The sequence below is a fragment of the Chenopodium quinoa genome, unplaced genomic scaffold (genome assembly GCF_001683475.1).
Source record: "Chenopodium quinoa cultivar QQ74 unplaced genomic scaffold, ASM168347v1, whole genome shotgun sequence".
Lineage (NCBI taxonomy): Eukaryota > Viridiplantae > Streptophyta > Magnoliopsida > Caryophyllales > Amaranthaceae > Chenopodium > Chenopodium quinoa.
Window position 1 is genome coordinate 2,946,153 of NW_018745410.1, and position 27,679 is coordinate 2,973,831.

At 39.7% G+C, this 27,679-nt stretch overlaps 3 protein-coding genes across 3 annotated transcripts; 1 reads left to right on the forward strand and 2 right to left on the reverse strand.

The window, feature by feature from the left end:
• The first annotated feature begins 274 nt into the window (after positions 1–274).
• LOC110713318 (receptor-like protein kinase) lies at positions 275–5,533 on the forward strand. The gene is made up of 2 exons (XM_021891775.1): positions 275–3,530; positions 4,825–5,533. Exons 1-2 carry the CDS (start codon positions 548–550, stop codon positions 5,172–5,174), a joined length of 3,333 nt encoding a protein of 1,110 aa, XP_021747467.1. The 5' UTR covers positions 275–547; the 3' UTR covers positions 5,175–5,533.
• Positions 5,534–5,959: 426 nt separating this feature from the next.
• LOC110713319 (D-3-phosphoglycerate dehydrogenase 1, chloroplastic-like) lies at positions 5,960–27,679 on the reverse strand. The gene is made up of 5 exons (XM_021891776.1): positions 26,749–27,679; positions 7,501–7,877; positions 7,286–7,396; positions 7,102–7,197; positions 5,960–7,001 (listed from the first exon to the last, which is right to left on the reverse strand). Exons 1-5 carry the CDS (start codon positions 27,398–27,400, stop codon positions 6,330–6,332), a joined length of 1,908 nt encoding a protein of 635 aa, XP_021747468.1. The 5' UTR covers positions 27,401–27,679; the 3' UTR covers positions 5,960–6,329.
• Positions 18,899–21,708, reverse strand: LOC110713320. Its single transcript, XM_021891777.1, has 3 exons — positions 19,706–21,708; positions 19,293–19,614; positions 18,899–19,152 (listed from the first exon to the last, which is right to left on the reverse strand). The coding sequence occupies exons 1-3, from the start codon at positions 19,811–19,813 to the stop codon at positions 18,968–18,970; spliced, it is 615 nt and encodes a 204-aa protein (XP_021747469.1). The 5' UTR covers positions 19,814–21,708; the 3' UTR covers positions 18,899–18,967.

Below are 27,679 nucleotides of genomic sequence, written 5' to 3' on the forward strand. Positions count from 1 at the left end.
TATAAACCGAATGGAATATTAATCATATCATAGCTCACAAGTTTGTACAACCATTCAAGCACCCACCAAGCAACACACGAATGTAAAATGACCAAAGTATAATTAATTCAATTGATGGATAGTTAAATTAAAAAAAAAGTTCCTTCAAAAAAAAAAATTAAATTAAGTAATTTTTTTTTTTTGTTAGAGGAACTAGTGTTCAACTGTTCATACTTGTTCACACCAAACTTTGCTGCAGTAGTAATGCACTAGGACAAAGACCGTGGCTAGTGGACACTGAATATTGAAAGTTTGAAACCGCGTGGAATTTATACTACTCGGTATCAGAAACACATTTTTCATTATTCTTCTTCTTTAATACTTCGACATTTATACTGCCTTTGTTCACTATTCAATTAATTTTTTCTGTACTTGCTATTAACTCGTTTAGTCGTAAATTTTCTGGTGGGTTCTATTATCATGTTCCAAATGAAGTGATTCCAAACATTTCACCCTTCAAAGTTGGTATTTTTCTTCTCTATCTTTCAATTTCCTAGTTAGATTTGTAATGGCAGAAGTTAAGAGCTTCATTTACACTGTTTTCTTGTCAATTTTCATGTCTTTTTTGTTTAGAACTGCATTCTCTGTGAGTTCAGATGAAAAGGCTTTAACATCACTTTTAGCTAATTGGGTTGTTCCTAATTCAGTTAAATTTAACTGGGTTTCTTCCAATTTTAGCTCATGTTCATGGGTTGGTGTTCAATGTGACAAAACCCATCATGTAGTTTCTCTCAACTTGTCAAATTTTGGGATTTCTGGGATTTTAGGCCCTGAAATTGGTCAATTATCTCATTTGAATACTATTGATCTTGGTTATAACTCCTTTTCTGGTGAAATTCCTGCTGAGATTTCCAATTGTAGTCTTCTTGAGTATTTGGACCTTTCAAACAACAATTTCACTGGTGAAATTCCTGAAACCTTAGGGAATTTGCATAACTTATTGGCTCTTAGCTTGTTTAGCAACTCTTTAACATCTCGGATTCCGGAATCGTTGTTTCGGATCCCACATTTGCAGTCACTCTTTCTGAATGATAACAAGCTTACTGGTTCAATTCCTTCCAATATTGGCAATGCTAGTGAACTTGTTTCTCTTTATCTGTATGACAATCAGTTATTTGGCATTATACCTTCTTCCATAGGCAATTGTTCTGCCCTTGAAGTTGTCTATTTGAATGATAATCAGCTGGTGGGTGTTTTGCCTGAGAGTCTAAATAACCTTAATTTGGCCTATCTGGATGTTAGCAAAAACAAGTTGGAAGGTACCATTCCCTTAGGTTCTGGTAGTTGTGAGCATTTGATTGAGCTCGTTTTGTCATTTAATAAATTTCGTGGTGGTATACCTCATGGCTTGGGTAACTGCAGCAACCTGGAGCTTTTTGCTGTAGTAAATAATCTCTTAACGGGAAAGATCCCGGCTTCATTAGGTCAGCTTTCCAAACTTTCTAAACTGTACCTTGCAGAGAACTCTCTGTCAGGGAAGATACCTCCGGAACTTAGGAACTGTAGGTCCTTGACTGAATTACAATTGAAAGAGAACAAACTTGAGGGTGAGATTCCTAGTGAATTGGGGTCTCTAAGTAAATTGAGCAACCTTGAATTGTTTGAAAATCGACTGTCAGGAGAGTTTCCACTTAGTATTTGGAAAATTCAGACCCTTCAGGATGTTATTATTTATAGCAACAACTTATCAGGGGAGCTACCTCAGGAACTGACGAAGATGAAGAATCTCAAGAACATTTCCTTACATGAGAACCATTTTTCTGGGGTCATACCACGAGGTTTGGGGATCAATAATAGTTTGGTGCAGATTGAATTTACAAACAACAAATTCACTGGTGAAATTCCTCCTCACCTTTGTTTTGGTAAGCAGCTAAAGGTTCTTAACTTAGGTCAAAATATGTTCAGTGGTAGCATACCCCCTGATATTGGAAGTTGCTCAAGTTTGACTAGGTTAAGACTTGAGCAAAATAACCTGGCAGGGAGACTTCCTGAATTTGCTGAGCATCACAGTCTCATTTTCATGGACTTAAGTGAAAATAATATTAGCGGAAAAGTGCCACCAAGCCTTGGGAATTGTCGTAATATCACCACAATCAATCTGTCATTGAACAAGCTTACTGGATTTTTGCCTCCAGAGCTTGGAAACTTGATAAATCTTCAGGCAGCGAACCTATCTCACAATTGTTTAGGAGGATCATTGCCACCCCAGCTAGGGAACTGGAATAAGTTGCTTCAATTTGATGCCACTTTCAATTCCTTGAATGGGTCAATTCCACCGACTCTAAGAAGCTGGGAAGCCATATCTACCTTGAATTTAAGAGAGAATAGTCTTACTGGAGGAATTCCTCCTTTTCTATCAGAACTCCGAATGCTCTCAGAACTTCAACTTGGTGGCAATTTATTCAGAGGACAAATTCCTTCTTCAATTGGCTTGTTGACAAATTTGAAATACACTTTAAATCTTAGCAACAATAAGCTAACCGGTGAATTACCTTCTTCTCTGGGGGGATTAGCCAATCTACAGCAGCTGGACGTGTCTCACAACAATCTATCGGGATCCTTGGCCACTCTCGGTAATATGCCTTCTTTGGTTGAGGTTAATGTCTCATACAATCTGTTCTCTGGTCCAATACCCTCAACACTATCGAACCTGTTGAACATATCACCATCATCGTTCTTGGGAAATTCTGCACTTTGTGTTGACTGCTCTCATGCCACTGATTCTAATTGCACAGCACAAAGGTACGTAAGGCCATGTGATGATGTGCTAGGGAGGAAAAGCTCTAAAAGCCGATTGGACAGTATTCACATAGCAATTATAGCTCTTGGGTCATTGCTCTTTGTGGTGCTTCTTGCCCTTTTAATCTGTTATATCTGTGTCAGAAGTCAAGGAAGACAGAAAGAAGACATTGAATTATCAAATCAGGAAGGTACGTCCTTTCTGCTCAGCAAAATCATGGAGGCTACTGAAAATCTGAATGACAAATACGCCGTTGGTAGAGGAGCTCATGGAACTGTCTACAAAGCCTCATTGGCTCCAGAAGATGTCTATGCTGTCAAGAAGCTTGATTTTGGTGGTCAGACTGGTGCAAATGAGAGTATGGTTAGAGAAGTGCAGACACTTGGGAAAATCAGGCATCGAAATTTAGTTAAATTGGAAGGTTTTTGGTTGAGGAAGGGTTATGGCTTGATACTGTATAAATACATGGAAAACGGAAGCCTTCGTGATGTTCTCCAGCAGACAGATCCTCTTTTATTGCTATGGGATATAAGATATAAGATAGCTCTTGGAATGGCACATGGATTGGCATACCTTCATTTTGATTGTGTTCCTGCTATCATACACCGTGATATCAAGCCTGAAAACATACTTTTGGACTCAGAATTGGAGCCTCACATCTCTGACTTCGGCATTGCTAAGCTTTTAGATCAATCACCAACTTCAATTCAATCTCTTGCAATTTCTGGGACAACCGGCTATATTGCACCAGGTACCATTTCTAGGGTTTTGTTTTTCATCTATTATCTTGCTGATCTTCTATTTTGGACTGTTCCACAACTCTCAAGTGTTAGTTCTAACTTTGTCTATCAACTTTTGCTTTTTTTGCCTTTCCCTTCCTAAAATGTATCTACAAGATGACTACTGTTTATGCTAAATTTCGTCAAGTAGGATTTGATGTGGGATACGGGCTACGAATCAACTAAATTAAAATAAGGAGTATGGAATGCGGAATGTAAATGACAGAAAAATAAAGGGAGAGGGAGGAGACATGATATGGTGACGCGGAAAACCCCAATAAAGGTGGGTAAAAACCGCGGGTGGCAATGAGTCCACCAATCCACTATAATACGGGCATAAAGCCAATAATTACAAGTACAATGCGTGTTTGGTGCATATGAAATACAACGTAGATAAATACAAAGTAAATGGAGTGTATCAATCTCGTAATATGGCTAGGAGGTATGTGACACATTTGTGGGTAAAAAGATGTTTGTATGGAGATTATGAAGGGTATACAATATAGTAGATGGTAAGTGGATTATACAAGTGGTTTAGGAAATAATAAGAATAGTTACGAGGGCATACGGAAAATGAGGCTGCAAATGATACTTGTGGGTTTTAGTGGAATTCATATGTGGTCTAAGCTCATGTATGGATATATTTCGCAGGAGTAGTATGTAGGTAGTGGGGAGAACTTAGGCTTGTATTTAGTTGCATGGGAGGCTAGTATCCGTAGGTTGTGACTTCATTTCATGGGAGGAAGACTTCTATTTATAAAACTTCCAAGAGTAGGTTGGAGAGATATTTGGGTGGCTGTTGCATAGTGGTTCCTTGATTCTCTCACCCGCTTTCTTAATTGGTGGAGTAGTGGTTGATTCCTTTACTTGCTCTTTTAATGAACTAGGACTTGTTCTAGGGTGTAGATACATAGTAACAATCTTGAAGATTGATTCTTGTTGACCCATTGTCTCTCCTTGATTCTAGGGAGCACTCGTAACTATCTTGACCCGGTCTTGTAGCATCGATCGTTGACTATCATTATCGGTCAACCATTGTACAAAATTACCCCATAACAACTACAAGGTGTACAACACTATGAATCACCCATAGAATATTCAATTTTCGTATATATATATATATATATATATATATATATATATATATATATATATATATATATATATATATATATACTCGAGACTTCATATTGATATTAATATTGCCTTTAAGCTAAGAATGCTGAACTGCTGATAACACTATATGTTCCCGTGTTAATTTAACAGAAAATGCTTATGCAACAAAGAGAAGTACTAAGTCAGATGTTTATAGCTATGGGGTTGTATTGCTTGAACTTTTGACCAGGAAGAAAGCAGTTGATGCATCATTCCCTGAGGGAATGGATATAGTCGGATGGGTCAGGTCAGCTTTGGACTGTTCTGAACAGATTGACCATGTGATTGACGAAGCCCTCCGTGAGGAATTTGTGGATTCTGAGATCATGGAACAAGTATATGACGTCCTTTCTATAGCTCTCAAGTGCACAGAAAGAGATCCATGCAAGCGACCAACAATGAGAGATGTTGTGAAGCAATTAGAAGATACCAATCATACTGCAAGATGGAAGAAATCTTAGTAGCTTTATTTAGGCTCATTATTCTAACTCTCCTTGTTCTGCCAATCTGCATTCTTGCGTTTTCGATGGTGGTCTTGGACGACGATGGATGTAACCCTTCTGTGTAAGTGTATATTTCATGCATCATAAGTGGCCCTCTAGTTCTTCTAGCTCTAAATTGTTTCTGTAGCAGTTTTTCCTCTTTCTTACAAAATGATGATTACTGCTCTGTATGGTCTGATGGCTAGCTAGTGTAGCATCTTACATCTCTAGTTATTTGTTTAGTGGTGTCAATGGTGTAAAACTAATGGACCCTCCATCGCATTGCATTTGAGCACTTCCTAATTCAATCTTCCCAAATAATTTGGTTCAAAGGAAAACATATTCAACTATATGTCATCTTCAATTGAAAGTAATAGCATATTTCAATGTGAACTCGTTTTATACTTGAATTTCCTTCAATTAAATCCTTTATAGATAAATTAGTGAGAGAAGTACAGAACATGAATGGAAGAGGATGAAAGAGAGGAAGAAAAATGTGGCATTGCTTTCTTTATGAAGAAGAATATTTTCCACCAAAAACTAATATCGATGGACCAAATAAAATATTAATCTCTTTCACAAATGAAACGAAGTAAGATTTGAAGAGCAATAGTCTAATAAAATGATCTTCTCCCAACAAAACACAGCCTATGTAGTCACTTCATTCCCTTGTTCTAAACTTGCTGTTTTTTCTAATTACTATCCGTTTTAGGAGTGAAATTTTAGTGGATGAATATAGTTAGGCTCTTAACTCTTGATACATATTGCACCCCAAACCAACTCGCTGCATATATTGTAATAAAACAAGGACATTACATAACATAGATATATGAAGCTAATTTCAACTCGAGCTCATATATCAAATATTCAACAGACAAAATTCGTTTTTTTTTTCCTCGGGGTGAGGGAGTGTGGGGGGTGGGGGGGACTAATGGTACCAAAACATATTATTAGCCCAAAAAAGAGTTCAAGTTCCTGAAATATTATTACTAACACACACATATAGGGGGAGATCAGAAACCTTGAGCTGCATATGCAAAGCAGGGTTATCTGATATAATTACCCTATTACTTCTGAATGTTATGCAGAAGCTAGCCATTATTCTATGATCTCTTTCTACACTCTTGAAGCTTCCTAAAGTTTAAGGAACACGAACTCTTCGACAGCTGGAACTTGGCCTATCTTCCTGAGAGCATCCTCTTCAGGTTCTTCATCCACACCGATTGCCATTATAGCCTTCTGCTTCTTGCTAGTCCTCCCAACACTCATAAAGTTCACGTTCACATTATGGTCAGCAAGAATAATCCCTACTTTGCCAATCATGCCTGGTTGATCAACTTGCCTGCAAAGGATAATGTTCCCTTCGAGACTTACATCCACTGCAAAAGATCCAACACGGGTCAAATGGGGAATCCCATCCTTAACTTTTCCTTCGATGCTTATATCCCCTTTCTCTGTGATGGTGCTCTCGAATTTCGACTGTACACTTGGAATTTGAATTTGGATAGAGTCGATTGGGTTCTCAGGGGAGGAATTAACAGAAACACGCTCCTCACTAATGCGGAGACCCTTCTGCTTGGCAGTGAAATCTGCATTGACAAGGTTGATGTGCATATCAGAGATTGGCTCAATAATACCTTTGGTGATCATTGCTCTGAGGAGTCTAGTATCAAGGTCATCTGGGCCTCTTGCTGTTATGTACGACACTTTGATTGTCTGGATCCCGCTTCCTCCAGCCACCAGCTGTACTGCTAGTCTCCCTAGCTTCTCAGCTAACTGGACGTAAGGAGCTAGTTCTGATAAAATCTGCAGCAAAACTACTCCTTAGAAGTGCTCAACAAAAAAATGGATTTTTTCCCTTTTCTGTTTCAATCAAGTATGAATACTTTTGTTGGTTCATCAATACCTCAGCAGGAACCATTGGTGCATTCACTGCAGTTGCAGAGAGTTCCCCATTCAATGCTCCGATAACAGCTTCTGCTATTTCAATAGCCACTCCTTCCTGATTGATATCAGAAGTGTGGATCAATGAAGATATTTTGGCAAAGAAAAGTGTTAAATTGGAATTACATTGGCTCAAAAAGACTAACCTGAGCTTCTTTGGTGCTGGCTCCTAGATGAGGTGTGACAGTAACATTTTCATGCTGCACTAATTTGCTATCCTTGGCAGGGGGCTCCTCTGCGAACACATCAAGAGCTGCCTGTTCCATATCATTTAGTACAACAAAATAATCAGCTGTTAGTCAATCCACAACATAGGTAGACCAGGATCATCTATTCAATAACTGATAAGACAGGTTTTTACTTGAGCAACTATGCCACTGTCGAGAGCCCTAACCAAAGCATCTTCATCAATGACACCACCCCTAGCAACATTAATGAGACGCGCACCTTTCTTCATCTTAGAAAAGGTGGTATCATTGAAGACTTTCTTAGTTGTTGGAGTAAGAGGCATATGGAGGGAGATAAAATCAGCAGTGGAGATGGCCTGGTCGAAGGAAACCAACTCAACACCAACTGCACGTGCTCTGTCTGCCGGAGCATAAGGATCGTGGGCAATAACGTGCATGCCTAGACCTTTTGCTCGTCTTGCAACTTCTGATCCAACCTTACCAAATCCCATCACAGCCAATGTTTTCCCCACCAGAGAGACACCAACATACTTGCTCCTTCCCCATATCCCTGGAGATTTTCAAGTGATTAGATTCAAGCCCTTATGCTAGTATTTGATATACTAGCTCCGGTCCAAATTACTCGCAACTTTGGAATATTTTATCTCTCATAAATAATACCCCAAAGTTGCGAGTAATTTGGACCGGAGGTAGTATCATAATTTCAGGTTACATAGTTACTCCAGCAAGGCAAGTAACTATGATCTTACACAAATATGACATTGCTAATGTCTTACTAGCAGAGTAGCAGGCTATAATAACAAATGATGATTTAATTTGTTGTATTGTCTTTTAAACTTGAATTTGAGTTGAAATATCATAACTATCTTTCAACCTTTAAAATATTACAATTGAATTATCAACCATGCATTAGGTTAAACTTTGATAGATTCCATGATTGCAATTATCAATAAAGGTAATAACATACAAAGTAGCATGTCATTTTGAGATGATTCTATGAAGAACAGGATTTTAATGTTGAGATAATCTTATAGAGATAATTATTTTAATAAAAAAGGATTTAAGTTGCCCTAAAAATGTATAAATAAAGTTATCTTTATATAGTATAAAAGTTACCATTTTCTTAACAATATTTTTACTTAAGAAAAATTGCCCGCAATAATCCGACCTTTTGCCCGTCCGCTGAAAATAACCCCACCTTTGGATTATTTTTTAATAATCCCACCTTTACCCCCGATCTTTTTTATTGGTCCAAATCGGTTAGTTAACTTGTTATAGCAAGTTACTAGCCACGTGTCGGCACCCAATTAGTCAAAAAAATAAAATTAAAAAAAATAAAAAAAACAATTAATTAATTTAGAAACCACCCACCACCCAAAGCACCTCCCCTGCCACCAATCCGGCACGCTGGCCTCCCCTGCCACCAATCCCGGCGCGCCGGCCTCCCCTGCCACCCTCCCTTGAACCACAATCGAACCCCCTTCCCTGAACCACCCTCGAACCCCTCCCTCCCTCACGAACCTCCACATGAACCACCCTCGAATCCTCACGAAACCAAGCCAACCCCCAACCGGCCAACCCCATTCACGTGGCTCCGGCTTACCCTCCCCTCCCATGAACCACCAATCCTCTCCCTCACTCTTACCCCCGTGAAAACCCAACCCTTAAACCCAGACTCCGTCCGCGAAAAACGCACCAACTCCCTTAAACCCAGCTCCGACGCGCCGACTTCCCCCATCCCCAGATTCTGGTCGCGTCGCGTCTCCCCCGTCCACCGTTTCCAGCCGCGTCATCGTCGTCGTCCACAGAGGAGGGGTTGTGTTAAATGGTTAATGTGGTTAAGGGGTTGGGTACTTGGGTTAATGGGTGGGTTTAGGTTGGCTTGGCTCGGTGGGATTCCGGTCAGCTTGGTGGTTTCAGGTGTGGGTGGGATAGTGGTTCTAGGGTTTAGGTTGGGTGGTGGTGGCTGAATTGGGGTGGCTTAGGTGGCGGTGGTGGTTTTTTTACTACTTTTTTATTTTTATTTTTTTACTAATTAAGGAGCAACACGTGTAAATTCTACTTTAAAAAAAAAAAATATCTGCTTAGTCGGTTCCAAGTAAAATGGGACCATTTATAGCAGAATGGGTATAAAGGTGGGATTATTAAAAAATAATCCAAAGGTGGGATTATTTTCAGCGGACGGGCAAAAGGTCGGATTATTCCGGGCAATTTTTCCTTTTACTTATAACGTTTATAATGTATTAAATTAATCATACTAGTTTTTGGCCCCGTGCAATGCACGGATTTATAAAGTAAGATTTATTAATAATTAGTCGATTGAAATTAACTAAATAGTGTTAATTGAAATTAAATTACTTATGTAACAATTTTATTTTTTTTCAAATTTAAATTAAATTTATTAATGTCCATTTTTTAATTCTTAATTATGTGTTGCATAAATAAAATTTATTAAAAGAATTTTAATTTATTAATAGAATTTTTTAAAGAAAAATAAATAGCATTTTGGAGGGAAATTTTTTCACAAAATTATGCCAAGTATTCCCTTTGCCGATTATTTTAGTACATTGTATAGATTAGCTATTATAACATGTATTCATTACAATATACACATTAAAATACAATCAAATATTCAAATTCATAACAAATACAAAATTAACGTTAAGGGGTTAACGTTAGTATAAAAACTGTTAAAGTAAAATGACCATTTTTCAAAAAAAAAATAAAAAATAATAACGCAATTCTATTTTATAGAAGACTTATTGCTCTATAGAAGACTTATTGCTCTAGTAATTACTTATTATTGTTTTCCTTTTACTATACTAGTATACTTGATTAGTAATTGTATATTTGGAAATACACCTAATAATATTGTCTTAATAACTTTTTTTAATACCTTAGTATATACACAGTCAATATCCTTTCACAAATTTAAAAATTAAATCAGATCAAAGTCACCATACCTTATAATTCGATCAGTTATCAATCTTATCATATCTTAGTTAAAATGAACAAGTTATAAGACGCAATCAAATGACCAGATACAAGATACAGAATATGAGTACAATAACTAGAAAAGGACAAGATCTAGTTTTCCTCGGGTGTTGAAAATAAGATCTAACCACCAAATTTAGATATTAAATTTTCCTATACTGTACTGCTTTAATTTCAATGTTAAATTGATGTCTGATCAATAAAAACAAAAGAGGAAATGTAGTTAATGGGCCACTCGCTCTGGACTCTGGGCTGCCCATAAGGCCCACATATTGATGAGCTGCCTTTAGTTTTCGCCGTTTCGGAAAGAGAAATACCAATTTTAAACAATTTTTAGTGGTGAACAAAATAGGGTGGAGCACTTTCGCAATTTCATTATGTTATTATGGTCTCTGTGACCTCTATTTCTTCCTTTTTTTATCCCTATGTCTCGTATTGTTTGCACTATTTATTAATACGTAAATAGTGCAAAAATTATTCAGATACGAAGAGAATAATAAACTACACAATTTGACTTCGATATTTTACTAATATATTATTTTCAATTTAAAATATTTACAACAATTTGACATAAAATGTAAGTGGAAAATAACTAATCATTGCAAATAATTTGAAAACGTAGATAGTATGTATTATTAGATAAACTTTGATTATATTGGCCATGCTTTATAGATTTATAGCATCAAAATTTTATAAGATAATTTAATACAAAAATAAGATGTTACTGATCATATTTTTCCATTAAGACATATCATTACCTGATTTTATTTAACTGAATTTATTAAACTTATTTTACTCCCTTAGTGTTTTAATAAGCGTTATACTTTAATCGACGCATAGTGTAGACAATTTAATTGACTTAAATAAAAATAAGAGGTAAGTGTGTCACACGCACACCAGGATGTTGGAAAAATGAAAGTCAAACGCTAGAGACTTGGCTTTATGGTCGAAAATCGGTCATTAAAGTGTAAACAATAAAATTAAAACACTTTGGAGCGGGGTGCCTCCCAGGCGGGTACAAGCCGACCCTCTGGGCAGCAGGAAGGGGAAACCCAAACGACCGCATGATCAGCCCCTGTCACCCGAGACGAACTCATGAGATTCATGACAAGTTTTAAGGGTGAAATGAAAGAGCTGATCACCCAAAGCCGGGATGGCCCAAGTAAAGGTCAGTCGGCGAAGAAGACTCCTCCAGAGAAGGGGAAGTCAGTCAGAGAACGGCAGCCCACTCCTCATCCAACAGAGAAGGCAGCCGGGACCATTGATTGGTCAAAAATTCTCCTTCCTAAGAGGAACAACAACAACACCCGCCGGACTCAGCAGCCGGTGGGAAGCAAAAAATCAATTCTCGATGCCCGGGAGATCATAAACCGGAAGATAAACCAATCGCTGTCTGAGTCGGCTTCAACGTCGAACTTTCCAGATAGCTTCAACAACATTTCTGCAGGGAGTGCACCCTCCTTGCATGAGAGTCAGACAGGCGGTAATACCGTCCATTTTGGCCCTCATATGATTGGAGTTGTACCGTACGTGCCTACTTAGGTTTACGGACAGTATCCCCCTTACTTCATGCAGCCGGCTCTCTTTGGAGGTCAGGCGGCGTATCAAAATGTCCAACCATTGGACTGGCAGCTCCGTCTGCTTCGCCTGGGTGAACAGCCTTCTGCGTTCACCCGGGAGATAACCGAGGCGGCCCAGCCGGCCAAGGTTAAGAATGTATTGGTTGGTACCTATGATGGTACCACCAATCCGGAAGACCACCTCATGGCTTACACCAACCTCATGTATCTGCAGGGGTTGGATGATGCCACTTTGTGTCGGTGCTTCCCAGCTACATTGAAGGGCATTGCCCAACAATGGTTTGGTAATCTGCCAGCCGGGTCCATCGATAGTTTCAGGAAGCTCGCCTTCCTGTTTGCTTCCAACTTCTCAATGAACATCCCTGCTAAGAAAACAAGCCTTGACTTGAGCACTGTTAAATAGGGAGAGAGAGAAGGGCTGCGCTCATATGTCAGGCGGTTCAATCTGATCAGAATTCAGATTCAGGGACTGTCTGATGAGGTAGCTTTTACAGACTTTTTTAAGGGTCTGAGAGACGGGTCGACCTTTAAGTTCGACCTAGTCAGAAAAGGGGGCTTTCACCCTACAGGCGGCCCCGAGGGAGGCGAAAAGCTACATTCAAGCAACCGACCTCTGCTCGCCTGGTAGCCAGTCGGACTCAAATACAAGCAGAAAGACAGTCGGCCTGCTCAGCCGGCTAAAAAGAAAGAAGAGAGCAAGAAGAGAAAAGAAATCTGGGCGGTTAGTGATTCTGACCAGCCGTCCCAAAAGAAGAAGAAAGAATTTAAACCGTACGTCCCAAAGTACGAGTTTAACAAGGACTGCAACTCCATCCTCATGGAGATTAAGGACCGGTTGTCCCTAGAGAAGTCGAATCCAATGAAAAGTTCCATTCAATCAAGGAACAAAAATAAATTTTTCCAATACCATGAGGAAGTTGGCCATGACACCAACGACTGCTTCAGCCTTCAACGGGCGTTGGACCGTCTGGTTGACAAGGGAATGCTAATGTCCTATAGTTCTAAGTCCCCAGCCGGGGCAAAGAAGAAGAATAAGAGTCAGTCCTCTAAGACTACCCCCTAGCCTGCTAGTAGCTCGGATACCGACAAGGAGCCGGTCTACACAATAGCAGGCGGGTTCTCATGCGGTGGCCCTACCATCCGGGGCACCAATAACCATCTTCGAAAGATGGACAAAGATGATGATGGGCAGGCGTCTGCAAGCTCTTCCTTCCCGGATGTTCTGATCACTGAGAAAGATAGGGGCAGCGTTCGCCGCCCACATGATGACCCGGTCGTCATTGAGTGTAAGGTTGCCAACCTGCTGGTTGGGCGGATCCTTATTGATACCGGCAACTCATCAGACATCATCAGCCTCCTATGCTTGCAGAAGCTGAAATACAATGACAGCAACTTGCATCCGGTCACCCACCCCCTAGTTGGCTTTGGGGGAGGAATGGTATACCCAGTCGAAAGAGTCGATCTACCCATCCGGCTGGGCGAGAAAGGAAAAGGGCGACATCCCGGTCTTCAAGTTTTTGGTCATTGAGGAGCTGACCGCCTACAACATTATCTTGGGCCGACCAACCCTCAACGAATCCAAGGCTGTAATCATCCCTTCCCTCATGCTCATCAAGTATGAGAGGGATGACGACTCTGTTGGTTCCTTGAATGGGGATCAGAAGACGGCCCGGGAGTGCTATCTCTCAGTCGTCAAAGATACCGTGGACCCAGGCGCCCAGGAGCCAATAGACCTTGACAATGTCAAGGAGGCCGATCCAGCACCAGCCCCACCAGCAGCCGGAAAGAAAATAAAGGCACCTATGTTGGTGGAGGCGAAGAAGGAGAAAAAATAGCAATCACTGACCGGTGAACGGTCAGATGAACTCCGTCCCCAACCGGCTGGTGAGCATATTGACATACCTTAGGACGACAGCCGTCCGGAGCGTACCCTGAAGGTTGGGACGGTTGCCTTTGCTAAGTTGGGTGCAGACTTGCACCTTCTGCTGAAAGAATTCAAAGACATTTTTGCCTTTGAAGTGGAAGAGATGCCAGGCGTCAGCCCGGATTTTGCTGTCCAAAAACTCGTCGTGGATCCTAAAAAGAAGCCCATTTGGCAAAATAAAAGGAGTCACGGCGAGGAAAGAAGTCAGGCGGCAGCTGCCGAAGTAAAAAAGCTGTTAGATGTTGGGTTCATTCGGCCATGTAATTTCCCCGACTGGGTGGCGAATGTTGTGCTTGTAAAAAAGTCGAATGGTACCTGGCGTATGTGTTTTGATTACACAGATCTCAACAAAGCATGTCCCAAGGACAGTTATCCGCTTCCTAAGATCGACAGTCTGGTCGATTCAACAGTCGGGCATGCCTTCATGAGTTTTATGGATGTCTACTCTAGCTTCCATCAGATACCCCTGTGGAAGAAAGATCAAGAAAAGACGGCCTTCGTCACTGATCAGGGGCTATTCTGTTACACGGTGATGTCGTTAGGCTTGAAAAATGCGCCGGCTACGTTCCAACGGATGATTAATACGGTCTTTATTAATCAAATTGGGAGGAATGTAGACGCATACATTGATGACATGATAGTCAAATCCAAACAGCATGCGGATCACCTTGCTGATCTCCGAGAAACCTTCACCACACTCATGCGACATAAGGTTATGTTAAACCCTAAGAAATGCGTCTTTGGTGTTCAGTCTGGGAAGTTTCTCGGATTCCTGATTGATCAAAGGGGGATAGAGGCTAACCTTGAGAAGATACAAGCGATGTTTGACATGAAGTCACCCCGTACTGTCAAGGAAGCACAGAGATTAACCGGTTGCTTGCCAGCCTTGGGGAGATTCCTCAGCCGGTCAGGTGAAAAATGCCTTTACTTCTTCCAAGCAATCAGGAAGAAGACCAGATTTGAATGGGGGGATGAGGCTGAGCGACCTTTCAACGGCTTAAAGAACACCTACACTCTTTGCCAAGGCTTGTTAGTCCACTGCCTAGAGAGGTGTTATATATGTACCTAGCCGTCTCAGATCATGCCCTCAGTGCTGTTCTCCTTGCTGAGAGAGACGGTGTTCAGCTTCCGGTCTATTTCATTAGCCATGTTCTAAAAAATGTTGAGCTCCGGTACCCCGTGGTAGAAAAATTTGGCCTTGCCCTATATATGGCTTTCAAGAAATTGAAACCTTATTTTCTGGCTCATCCGGTTGTAATCTACACCGACCAGCCCCTCAAGCGGCCAATGTCTACTTTGGAGTCATCCGGCAGAATGTTGAAATGGGCTATTGAAATGCAAAGTCTTGAAATCACTTTTGAACTTAGAAAGGCAGTGAAAGGTCAAGCGTTTGCCGACTTCATTGTTGAAATGACACGACCGGTGCAACCGGATAATATTGACCAGGTTTGAAAAGTATATGTAGACGGAAGCTCAACAAAGAACGGATGCGGTGCAGGAATTATATATGAGTCCCCTGAGGGAGACAAATTTGAATATGCACTGCGGTTTAAGTTTCAAGTCTCAAATAACGAGGCGGAATATGAAGCCCTGCTAGCCGGAATCCGCATGTGTAAGGCAGCAGGGGCAACTAAAATTGACGCCTATTCTGATTCACATTTGGTCGTCAGCCAGTACGAGGGAACATATGAGGCAACTCATCCGGCTATGATCAAATACCTTCAGGCATTCAAAGAAGAGACTGGGGAACTTGAGGAATTCCGTCTGAATCAATTGCCTAGGTCAGATAACAACCAGGCGGATGCGTTGTCTAAATTGGCTTCACCCGCCTGCTGTTATACTCCTCGGTCGGTCTTTTGGGAAGTTCTTGAAAAGAGAAGCATACATGAAGAGCCCATTGGAATCTTAGACCGAAACTTTACCTGGATGGATGGCATCCGGGCATATTTAGCAGACGGAAAGCTTCCTGATTCATCACAGGAGGAAGCCGTCATGAAAAAGCGAGCAGCAAATTTTGAGTTGAGAAATGGAGAACTCTTCAAGGCGGTTTCCTCAAACCTTTATTGAAGTGTGTTACCCCAGAGAAGGGGAAAGAAATTCTCGAAGAATTGCATGCTGGGTACTGCGCCTCTCATATAGGCGGTAGGTCCCTAGCCGTGAGAGCCAGGCGGCATTACTTCTGGCCTACTCTTGAAGCATACGCTAAAGAGTTAGTCTAAAGATGCGACAAGTGCCAAAGGTTTGGCCCACTGATTCGCCACCCGGCTACTGATCTGACGGCAATCCACAGCCCAGTCCCATTCGCCAAATGGGGCATGGATATCTTAGGTCCTTATATTCCTGCTCCAGGCGGAAAGCGCTACATTTTGGTGGCTGTGGATTATTTCACCAAATGGGTAGAAGCTGAGTCGGTTAAGAACATTAAGACAAAGGATGTTATCTCTTTCATCTGGAAGAACATCATCACCCGGTTTGGGGTACCTATGTCTATGGTGTTTGATAATGGCCCTCAGTTTGAGACCTCCCAGCTCAAGACTTGGTTGGGAGATCAGGGTATCTCACATTGTTTTGCATCAGTCGGCCGACCCCAAGAAAACGGCCAAGTTGAAGCCTTCAACAAACTCATCTCAGACGGCATAAAAAAGAAAATTGAAAGAGCCGGTGGGTTATGGGCAGAAGAATTAATTCATGTCCTGTGGGCCATCCGGACTACTGCTAAAGGGGCAACCGGAGAAACCCCATTTCTTATGGTATACGGTGCTGAAGCCGTCTTGCCCATCCAGCACTATGAGCCGACTCTCAGAGTTATGCTCTATGATGAAGAGGCAAATTGGGAGGCCATGCGGCTGGCATTGGACTCCCTCCCGGAACGCAGGGGCAACGCAGTCCTGCGACATGAGATATACTGTCTGAGAATGACCAGAACTTATAACAAGAAAGTGCACAAGCGTCCTTTGAAGGTGGTTGACTTTGTGTTACGAAAAATGGAGGCAACCGGTAGGGCCAATGAGGATGGGAAGCTAACCCCTAATTGGGAAGGCCCCTACCGGATCTATGAAGAAGTCAGGAACGACACTTTTCGTCTGGAAATCCCAGACGGTCGCCACCTGCCTAGAACTTGGAATGTAGACAATCTAAAAAAGTACTACTTCTGAGAATGTATAATTTTTGTAAACAATAAGTTAATTAATGAAAATTCAGGCTTTGTTTGCAGATTTATTTGGCCATTTTTATTGTTCATCCGCCTAGGCAATACCCAGACGGACCCTGTGTTTAACTTATTAAGTTTGATACTTGGTTTGGTTGAATATTACAACTGCTTGTCCGCCTGGGTAAAACTCAGACGGACTCTTTGTTTGAATAACTAAGTTTGATACTTAGCATAATCTAATAATTGTTGGTTTGTCTGGGTAAAGCTCAGACGAACTCTTTGTTTAATTAATTACGTTTGATAGTGTAATTTAATAAATTGCTTGTCCGCCTGGGTAATAATCAGACGGACTATTCGTTCAAACAACTAAGTTCGATATTTAGTGTAAATTCAATGTTGTAATAACGCTCGGCCAATGGTCCGATTAAAAACTAAGCACAAAAACTCTTAGTGGCTATACAACCGGTCTCCAACAAGACCAAAGGCCAATATGGTCGGATGGTTGCCTATTTTATAAAACCGCCTGTCCCAATATGGACATAGGCGTCCGGCGACACCCCTCCGGGTGCAATCGTCGCAGAGAACGAACTATTCGTCGGTTCTATGTACAAATGCAGATGGCGAAAATTGAACGACCACATTGGTCAATTCATAACCGTATGACCAGAATAATCTATGAAGAACGATTAAGTTACCGTGTACCGAATGCCCTGAGGCATCAGTCGGTCATCGGCTGAAGTTCTCACTTAGGTTATTTATTCCAAAGTTGCACTCACTCCCTATTGGGGCAAAAGATTTGTGTAATGGCTAAATTTTAACCCCAGACGGAATATAACCGCCTGGGTAAGAAGCTCAAAGCACCCGCTCCAATGGCCGGCTGTGCACTTGGTTTGGGGCAATCACTATTGTGATTGATTGGCCTAAAAACACTCCATACCTCTCCAGTATCAAGTGTTTTCAAGCCAATCAATCAATGTGAAATAAAACCAACCACACAGCCGCCCAGGGGCAAGAGCACCCGGATTGCAAATTGTCGCATGCTTTTTTAAGTTAGGCAAAAAATTAGAGAATTGCAAGCATACGCAAAAAATTTTAAATTGAAAAAACTCATAACACAAGCATATATAAACACCGACTGAGTCGGAATACTTCATTAATATTAATAATGGCACAAAGGCCAGAATAAGTGTTAACCGGACACATCCGGTGAAGAAGGAAAGAAATAAAATGTTAACCCAACTCCTTAGTTGGTAAAGATACAACAACACACGGCATACAAGCCGGTAAAGAAACAAAATGGCATAATGCCGCAAAAGTTTGGGGGGAGGCCCGCCTAAGGCTGAGGTGGATGCTCCGGCTGAGTTTGGCTAGTCTGGCCCTCGTTATGCTCATCCGCCGGCTCCTCAGTATCAGAGACTTCATATCCGTGCTCAGCAGCCCAATCCTTGAAGCGAGGCAGGAGAGCATCACCCAGTTGCTGGGCATCATACACCTCATTGGCGTAATCATACCTCATCTTTTGGACCTCAAAGTCTATTTCTGGGTAAAGAAGGCTCCATGTGATCTTCAGCCGAACCAAGTTGTCCCGCTCATTCTCCTCTGTCAGCCGTTTTTGCTCCTAGGCAAGCTCGCCCGACTGCTTGTTTCGCAGATTGACAAGTTCAATCCCCAGGCGGGTAACGTCTGCTCGGAGCTGGGCGTTCTCCTTATCAGCATCTTCTAATGCCTTGAGATCTGATTTGGCATCTTGCAGTTGCTTGTCAAGGTCATCAGCCCGGCTGTTAGCTTCATCGTTTGCAGCCATCAAACTCCGGATCAGCTCCTCCTGTTTCAACTCTACTGCTTTAATCTTTAAATTACACATATAATCAGAATATTCAGCAGAGTTGAGGTTTTCTAGGGTTGGCGTCATTTACCTGCTTCCGCCTGAAGGGGCCCCGGAGACTGTCCACTCTCAGCATCACCTAAGACAATAACAGTCGGTTTATGAGTTACTTAGTCAAATTAAAGATAAAAGATATCAAGGTAGAGGGATTTTTTACCTCAGCCAGTGGACCCATTATCCGGTCGAAGTCCACGACCTTCAGATCAGGTATGGAGTTCTTCTCAGACCGGGTGAGGGTCCTCACCATTCGTTTTGCAAAGCTTGCAAGATCCTGCTCGTGAGAAGTCAGATCTGCATCAAAAGTAGCACTCTGTGAGATAGAAGCAGCGTAGTCGGCACTCATCCGTTGCCGGCTGCTGACCGACCCTTTTGAAGGATCAACCTTGGTCTTGACTCTCATAAAATCCAAGGTATTTCAATTCGTTCCTTACCTTGGGCTTCCGGATGGGTCTCCGGCTTCTGCTCCTCCCCAGTGGTTGCCGCACCGCCTGCAACCTTAGGTGGCTCGCCACCCTTTGATGCCGTAGAGACATCCGGCGCTTTCTGTTGCGAGCGTTCTGAGCTTTCGCTAAGTTTTTTCAGCACAGCAGGGGATTTGCCCCCAGTCGTTGGACGACCGGATTGGGCAGATGTTTGTTTCTGGGGTGGAGGGGGGTCCTTCCTGGCGGCTTTCGCAGCCGGGGTCTTCTCCAGATCGTCTCCTTGCCTTTTGAGCAGCTTGGAGAAGGATCGTGGGATCTTCTTGACGGACTCCTGAGAAATAAGGGTAAGTACACCCAACCGGTAAAGTAAAAAAAAAAGAGAGAGAGAAAAAATGCAAACACATAAAGTCAGGCAGTCTTACCCCGCCTTTCTTGGAATCTTTAGCCTCGACGGCTGCCTTCTTGGCAAGTGCCGCCTCTTTGCGCAGCAGCGCCGCGGACTTAGCCGGTGTCTTCGCCTGGTTTACCATTCTCAAGGCTTCGTCTGCAAGAGCAAGAATTTATGGTTAGAAGAAGTTATGGAAAGTTTGCAACTAAAGTAAAATAACAATCATTCCGGATGAGAAGTATTCTACCCCTGGGAAACATGGTACTTAGCCCGCAGGCGGACAAGAAGCACTCGTCCTTGAAGAAGTCCGGATAGGGAATCCAGTTTTTGGGTACAATAATGTGAGTCCCATCCCCCATGGGATCAGTTGTTGTTTCAAAGAATCCCGGCTCCATTATTTGCTCCCGGGCTTTAGTAGATAGTGCCGGGAGAGGGCATTTGCGTCCAAGAAGAGCCGGCTCAGTATTGTACCGACGCAGTGTCCGGTTGTGTCTAAGGGTGGGGGAGGAAACCAAATAAAACTTGTCCTTCCACCCGGACCATTTGGACACTTTGTCCAGAGTCATCAAGTATTGGGGCAAGGTAGTCAGAGCATACCATGCCCCATGGCCGCCTGAAGCCTTGCTCAAATAGTGCATATGAGCGAAGGCGGAGAAGCTGGGGTTCAAGTTTTGAAACTCGCAGGCCGCGATGTAACTTAGGATATTCACCTACGAATTGGGGGTGAGCTGCCAAACCCCTAGATCGTACCCCTTAAGGATTTTCCTAATCCCGGGGTGGAGGGGGAACCGGAGGCCGACTTTGATAACCGCCTCGTAGCAGATGAAGTAATCATCTGCGTGCTCAATATCATCACTCCAAGCCATTACAGCGTCAGCCGGAGGGACGATAATATCCCAACCCCTTCCAAAGGGGTGCTTTTCCTTGAAGGCCCTGAATCCTCTATTTAGGAGGGCGATGTTACCCGGCAGCATCCGGGTCCTTTTGGAGTTGGGATTGTCAGCGACTTTGGGCGGCTGTTGTTAGTCAGCTGCAAAATTGTCCTGGTCAGAGCCGGAAGATTCAGCTCTTGATCCTTGGCCGGCCTCAGCATCGCCGGCTTCATTAGAGGAGGCGGCTCCCTCGCCGTCTACCTCTCGTACCCCAGAGCTCCCGGAGGTAGAGGGAGCCTCTTCGTCAGATTCGCTCTCCTCCCAATCCCTCTGTTCCCCTTCCGGGAAAACTTCATCGGCTAGCACTCTCATAGTGTGCGGCTCTTAGACCGTCTGGTCGTTTGTTTTGTTCTGGCCATTGTGTCCTGCACAGACACAAAGAGGGAGGAATTCGGAGATGAGCATATTGGTTCCGACAGTCCAGAAGAGGCACCCCCTGTTCTAGACTTAGCCGTTCAGGTGGATCGGCTGAGTGTCCTAGGCAGTGCCGAGTGAGTGGATTGGGAACTCATTTATATTCTCTAAAAAAGCTGGGTATACAGGCGGAAAAAATGGTATACAAATTGAAAGGGAGAAAAGCTAAAATGGTACAGGCGGTTACCTCGCTTTTACTCTGAAAAATCTGAAAACCGCTACAGCCGGGTGTTGAACTGCTCGCACTCGGGAACGTGAACTTGCTGTGACGCAGACGGGAGCAGAGAATCTCTCTCTAGAATTTCTATCTTTCTCTCTCTAAAAAGTCAATGTGAACGTAAGGTGTGAAAAGGGGGGGGGGTAACTTTCTATTTACAGAAAGTGAAAGTGGGGGGAAATTTTTTATTTGAAATTCAAAAATTTTACCCGTTACTGTTCACCTTTGATAGGTGGACACGTGTCACATGCCCCACGTGACATCCACGTGACCCATGTAAGGGGCAAATGTTTAGGGTAAAAATTACCCTAGACAGGTGTCCTAATAAGAGAAGGCCACGTGTAAAGATCAGAATGACCCAAGTGGCCCCCTAGCCATTTGACACGTGGCTCCTTCAGATAGATTCTGAAATGGCGGCCCTCAAGGGCCCAAATCCTAAGAGAACGCCGTAATTCGGCGCAGCCCACCACAATCTAGGTCAAGTGACCTAGATAAGGGCACAATTTCCAATGACCCTATAAATAGGGAGATATTTCCCCATTTTGGGGACACATTCAATCATTTATTACACTTGTATTCTCTTACATCAGAGAAAGACATGAGCTTGGAATCCGAGAAGATACCCACCTAAATTTCTGTTCTCTTTATTCCATTTCAAGTCACTAACTTGACCGTCGGAGGCGGAGCTCCAACCACCCGGAGTCTCCGTTATTTTGCAGGTACAGCTCAGCCGGATCAGACTTCGTGACGTAACTCTCCCAAGGGACAAAAACCCCCAAAACATGTACCTCATATGAATATATATATATATATATATATATATATATATATATATATATATATATATATATATATATATATATATATATATATAAACATAACCATTAATCAAATTATACAATACGGAGTACTCTTAAACCGAGAATAATTATATTTGGGATCCAGATAGTTTTTTTATAAATCCATAATAATGTAAAAAAAAAATAAAATAGAAATAACATATTATAATAATTATCTTCAGAAAAAAATACTCGTATTATAATTTAATAATTCAAGGTAAAAAAATAAGAAGGTTTAAAAAAATAAGTAATAATAAAAATAAGAATATGATGTCAACAATTGATTTAGGCGGGATATTTTTTTACCACAACTTGACATCTGTACAATTTAAATAGGGATTATGTCAGCGGTTGTTACTTTAGTTATACTTATAGATTATTACTATTATTAATATTATTATTATTATTATTATTATTATTGATGTTTCAACTATGTTTTTTTTCCTTTAAAAGAAATTTTTTGTTCACTTATTCAGTGTTTTTTTTTAATAGTCACTTATATATTCAGTGTTTAGTTGACTATAAATCTAACAAAATAAAATAACACTGCTTTTAGAAAATATAGCTCCTTCCGCTTTTTTAATATTTGTATTGTTTGAAATCTTCATATTGAGCAGGATTCTTTTTTAAAAAAAAATATTTTTTTCTTGTTATAAATATTTTTTTAATAAATATGAGAATACTCATGTGAAATGTTCTTAGGTTAGCCTTAATGTGTATTTACAAAATTTTATATTCTTATACAGTAATTTCTTATATTGACAAAAGAAAATATTAATGTTTAATTGTTTACGCATGTAGTAATGAATATCGTATGAAATAACAAATGATGTCATAATTTTCATTGAAAATTCTTAATAAGAGTTGTTATAATTGACTAACTGATGTGGACTGTGGTATGACCAATTTGACCACTTGAAGTCTTGAATAAAGGTTATTGTAAGAGTGAACACCAACTCATTTGTCTTTACTTTTTATTAGAAGTATAATCCTATACGGCTATACATATTTGAAATATTTTTATACTTTCGTCGCTACCGATTATGTGCAACAATTTGACATAAAATAGAGAGAGAATATGTCTAATCGTTGCACATAACCTGTAACGAAGATAGTAGAATGTGTTTAAGAATTACTCCAAAAAAATTGGAGTATATAGAAGTATTATACGTCAAGTCTAAACTAAACTCCCTCTATTATCTATTCTTTAAACGTGAGATACAATACTTGAATATAATTAGGTCTGTTTTTTCTCAAAACAAAGATCTAATTTATCAAAATTAAGAAATAGAGGAAATTTACTATTAAAAAGGGTTTGTTTGCTGGTGACTATATGTCGTGTGACCCAGCAAGATGGCACTCTACTTTTTGCCTCATAATGTATTTCAATTTTAATGGTTTGTTTTTTTGGTGTTTAGAGAGCCTCAAGGGCGACGGTGAGAATCGATCCTAGAATCTCATGGAACCGGAAGGAAAGTTCTAACCATTTGAACTATATCCCTCACTCTCAAGTCTCAATTTTAACGGTTTGTGATTGCCCCTCAATTAAAAAAATATATAAAAATATAAAAAATAAAATCAAAGCAGAAATAATAAACGGGAAAATACAAGTTAATCTGCCAGATAAATGAATTTTTGTTAATCTGATGGCATTTTTGTAACTATATTGCAAAAGCAGGGTCATTTTTTCAGAACTTTTGGTGAGCTGTCCAATTACTGTTTGTTGTTTGCTTTTCGCTTTTACTGTTTGGTGTGGATATTACACATGTACCCCTCAACTAGTATATAAAAAGACGCATATACCCCTCCACTGGTACTTAAAAAGACAATTATACCCCTAGATAAACAAATTTTGTTTATTTGGGGAATCGATTGGGTATCCCTCATAATAAACTTTATAATAGACTACGAATTGTTTTAATAAAAAAATAAATAAATTGCCAAGCACGCTTAATTATGGAGTATCTTAGAAAATGAGCTCCCTAAAAGAAAGATGCATCTTGTTGATATGAGTAGTATATCAAATCCTTTTGAAGCAATATGAGGGGTATTACATTATTTCCATTGTAAAATAAAAACATAATTTTATATATTAATGGAAAATTAGTAAATTATTGTAAGTTTTTTTTTTAAAAAAATGGAGGTGTTAATTATTGGGTGACTAAGTCGGTTATGAATTGGCCTTTATTTAGGTAGATTATGGGTTAGTTTTAAAATACTTCATAAAGTATATAAAATTTATTCAGAATTATTTCATTTGGGTATATATGAAATATAATTGTCAAACAGGAATGAAAATCATAAGGTATAAATAGTTTATTTATAGATTTTGAACAAAAAAAAAAGGCAAAAAAGATGGGAAAATTTATCACAAGGTAATGACAAGTGTTATGGATGGATTTGATTTTCGTATAGTTTAATAGATATGTACAACTTAAAAGAGTGATCATTGGGCAGGTCGGGGCGAGAAGAGCTTTGACCGGAAAGTATGTGTCCAAATCTGCCCTAGATGGCCGGACCGTGCGAGCTTTTTAGGTCATTTTTAAGTTGGGTCAATTAAACAACTAAATTACATAGAAACGCATTTGCAAGATCCAAGAAAAACCTAAATCGAGTCAGGCCGTGATGACTTTGATCAACTCTAGTACAAGAAATAGCATATTTTCACCGAAACTTATATATTTGCTACTATATAATAAATCCTTCATATATACGTGGACACCCTCCATCACTAAAAGTTACACTTCCTCTGTCCCAAATGATAGTCCTTTATGGTCAAATTTTAGTCCTAAAATGTTCACCCCATTTGCTTTTTCCAACAACTATTAATATTAATTTTGTACAAAAATTTCCTCTAATTTGCAATAATATTTGTGCAAATTTAACTTTCCACGTACTTTTATTACTTTCTCTCTCTACTTTTTTGCATAATCAATGTCAATTTACTTTTTCAATATACTTTTACTATTCTTACTTGTGTTAATTAATTCCTCTAAAAAAATGTCCATAAGAGACTATCAATAGGAACGGAGGGAGTATTAATCTCTTTTATGGAGTAAGAATCAATTAGTAAATCACCTTAATTTAGCTAAAAATTACCTTTTTTTTTTTTTTTTGTGGCAACTAAGAATTACCTTTAAGCTATTCGATTTAAACTAATATTGTACTCCATCCGTCCCTTTTTTACATTTCTGCTTTCCTTTTTGGGTATTTTAAAATTACATTCTTACTTTCCTTTTTTAGTAACTAAATTTTTACTAAATATCCCAAATTATCCCTATTTTCTGTTTTGTAATTAATACTTCCTTTATTTTATTTTTTTTTGGTGGTTTTTTAATTCTCACTCTTATTTTTTCACCTTTAAATCACTAGTAGAATAAATGTGATGGGAAGCGGTTATAGGCAAGCGGTTTACAAAATCCGCTTCCCATTTGATTAATAAAAAAAAAAGAGAGAAATGAAATTCGCGACATGTGGGCTTTTTTTGTGACATTTGATGGCATCTAGGTAGAATATATAATATATATGTGTTAGTTAGATAATGACTTGGATTGATTTTTTTTTTTTTTTTTTATGAACAATTAATATTTAGTTACCGTATCTTTTTTATTTATTTTATAGTACGTAAATCCATATGTACATTATATTACTTATTTGTAATTAGTACTATACATTATTTATGAGTTTTATATATGTTATTATTATTATGCATTTTATTGTTATTGAATTATTATTATTCAAAAATTTGTAATATTTTTAATTAATTATTATTAATTATTAATATTAATTAATATAATAATATTAATTAATAATAATATTATTAATTAATATAATAATATTAATTAATAATAATTTTTAAAAAACTGGATTAATGTGCTTATCAAAACAGGTCACTAATAATATTATTATTAATTATTATATATATTCAAATAAAAAAAAATTACAAATGGGAAGCGGTTTGGCGCCAAAACCGCTTGCCATTTGCACTGCACATAATGTTATGTGAAGTGCAAATGGCAAGCGGTTTTGGCGCCAAACCGCTTGCCATTCCCCCCAAATGGGAAGCGGTTCTGAACCACTTGCCATTTGCTTAACAATTGGCAAGCCCCTTAAACCCATGAGGTTCAAAACCGCTTCCCATTTGGGGGTTTGAATCGCTTCCCATAATGTTTTTTTCTACTAGTGAATGAATATGATTGATTTTTTTTTTTCCATCAAAAAATGTTATTGGTCCTTTTTATCTTCAAAGGATTGATGACATGTACATCATTAAATATTATTCTATTTTTGTTTTACTCAAAGACATCAATTAATGTCATGCAATTCCCATTGTCCTTAGTTTTATTGTTCTTTGTTTTATTCTAAGTTTCTTAATTCCCGTGTAATTTTACAATAGTAATGTAAAAAAGAAATAGACAAAGTATTATTATAAACCTTTTGCACCCCTGTACCCAACAGTTTTTGTTTTTTTTATTTTAAAACACTAATATTCCTATAATAATACAATTATAATACTCCGTAATAATTATAATTTTTATAAAATCTATTTTTTTTTTAAATAGTTATAAAATCTACTGTAATTTAGAAAAGACATATGACCAACCCACAAATACAAATAAGGTAAGAAATCAAGAAAAATAAAAAAGAAAGACAAGTCCAATAACAGAATTCATACCAGCTTTCATGGAAGCATCAGCCTGAGCAACATTCCTAGCCATAGAAGTGAGCAAAGCAATCCCATGTTCAGCAGCCGCAATTGTATTAGCCGTCGGTGCATTCACTACTAAACTCCCATGCTCCGTCGCTGCTTGAAGATCCACATTATCAATCCCAACCCCTGCTCTTCCCACCACCTTCAACCCCCCTTTCGCCGCCTCGAACACCGCTCTATTCACCTTCGTCCCACTCCTTACGATCAACGCGTCGTACTTTGATATATTCTTGCATAGATCCTCCGGGGTGAGGTCGTATATACAGTCCACCTCACCATACTCGCGTAGAACCGCGAGTCCTGCTTCTCCGAGTTTCTCGGAGACCAGGATCATGGGACGGGTTCGCTTTGTCCCATTGTTTAGAACTGAAGGCTCTTTAGGTTTCGTGGACACGGGGGATGTTGCATCTAGGGTGTTTGTGTTGAGGGCGTTTTTTGTTACTAGGTTATTATGCTTTGATTTTGTGTAGGAGAGCTTAAGAAATTTTTTTGAGGATGAATTATTGAGAAAAGAGAGATTATTAATATTGTTGTTTTCATGAAATAATGATTTTTTTGGTTGTTTTTGGTTTTTGAAAGATGTAAAGATTAATGAAGTTTTAGCAGATGTAGCCATTTTTTTTTTTTGGGGGCAAAAATGTTGATGATTGAATGAAGGAGGAAATGAAAGAAAAATATGAAGGGAAAAGAGGAAATTTCTGAAAAGTAAAAATGGGGTGAGAGGTGAGATTTAATTTGTTGTTAATTCACCAACTTTTGGGAGATCTAATTTTGGGGCTATATTTGAAGGATGGAGGTGGGGTCCACATGTATGATTAAAGAATGGTGGTGGCCTGGTGGGTAAAAACTCGATGGAGTGGGAATCTTCTAACTTTAATGAAAGGCATCATCCTCC

Coding starts and splice junctions, on each gene's coding strand:
- LOC110713320 (XM_021891777.1), bottom strand. CDS start 19,813: ATGGTAAACCAGGCGAAGACACCGGCTAAGTCCGCGGCGCTGCTGCGC. Junction 19,615..19,705: donor AAGATTCCAAGAAAGGCGGG/GTAAGACTGCCT, acceptor CTTATTTCTCAG/GAGTCCGTCAAGAAGATCCC. Junction 19,153..19,292: donor GACCCATCCGGAAGCCCAAG/GTAAGGAACGAA, acceptor CTTTTGATGCAG/ATCTGACTTCTCACGAGCAG.
- LOC110713318 (XM_021891775.1), top strand. CDS start 548: ATGGCAGAAGTTAAGAGCTTCATTTACACTGTTTTCTTGTCAATTTTC. Junction 3,531..4,824: donor AACCGGCTATATTGCACCAG/GTACCATTTCTA, acceptor TTAATTTAACAG/AAAATGCTTATGCAACAAAG.
- LOC110713319 (XM_021891776.1), bottom strand. CDS start 27,400: ATGGCTACATCTGCTAAAACTTCATTAATCTTTACATCTTTCAAAAAC. Junction 7,878..26,748: donor TGATGCTTCCATGAAAGCTG/GTATGAATTCTG, acceptor GAAAATCTCCAG/GGATATGGGGAAGGAGCAAG. Junction 7,397..7,500: donor ACAGTGGCATAGTTGCTCAA/GTAAAAACCTGT, acceptor GATATGGAACAG/GCAGCTCTTGATGTGTTCGC.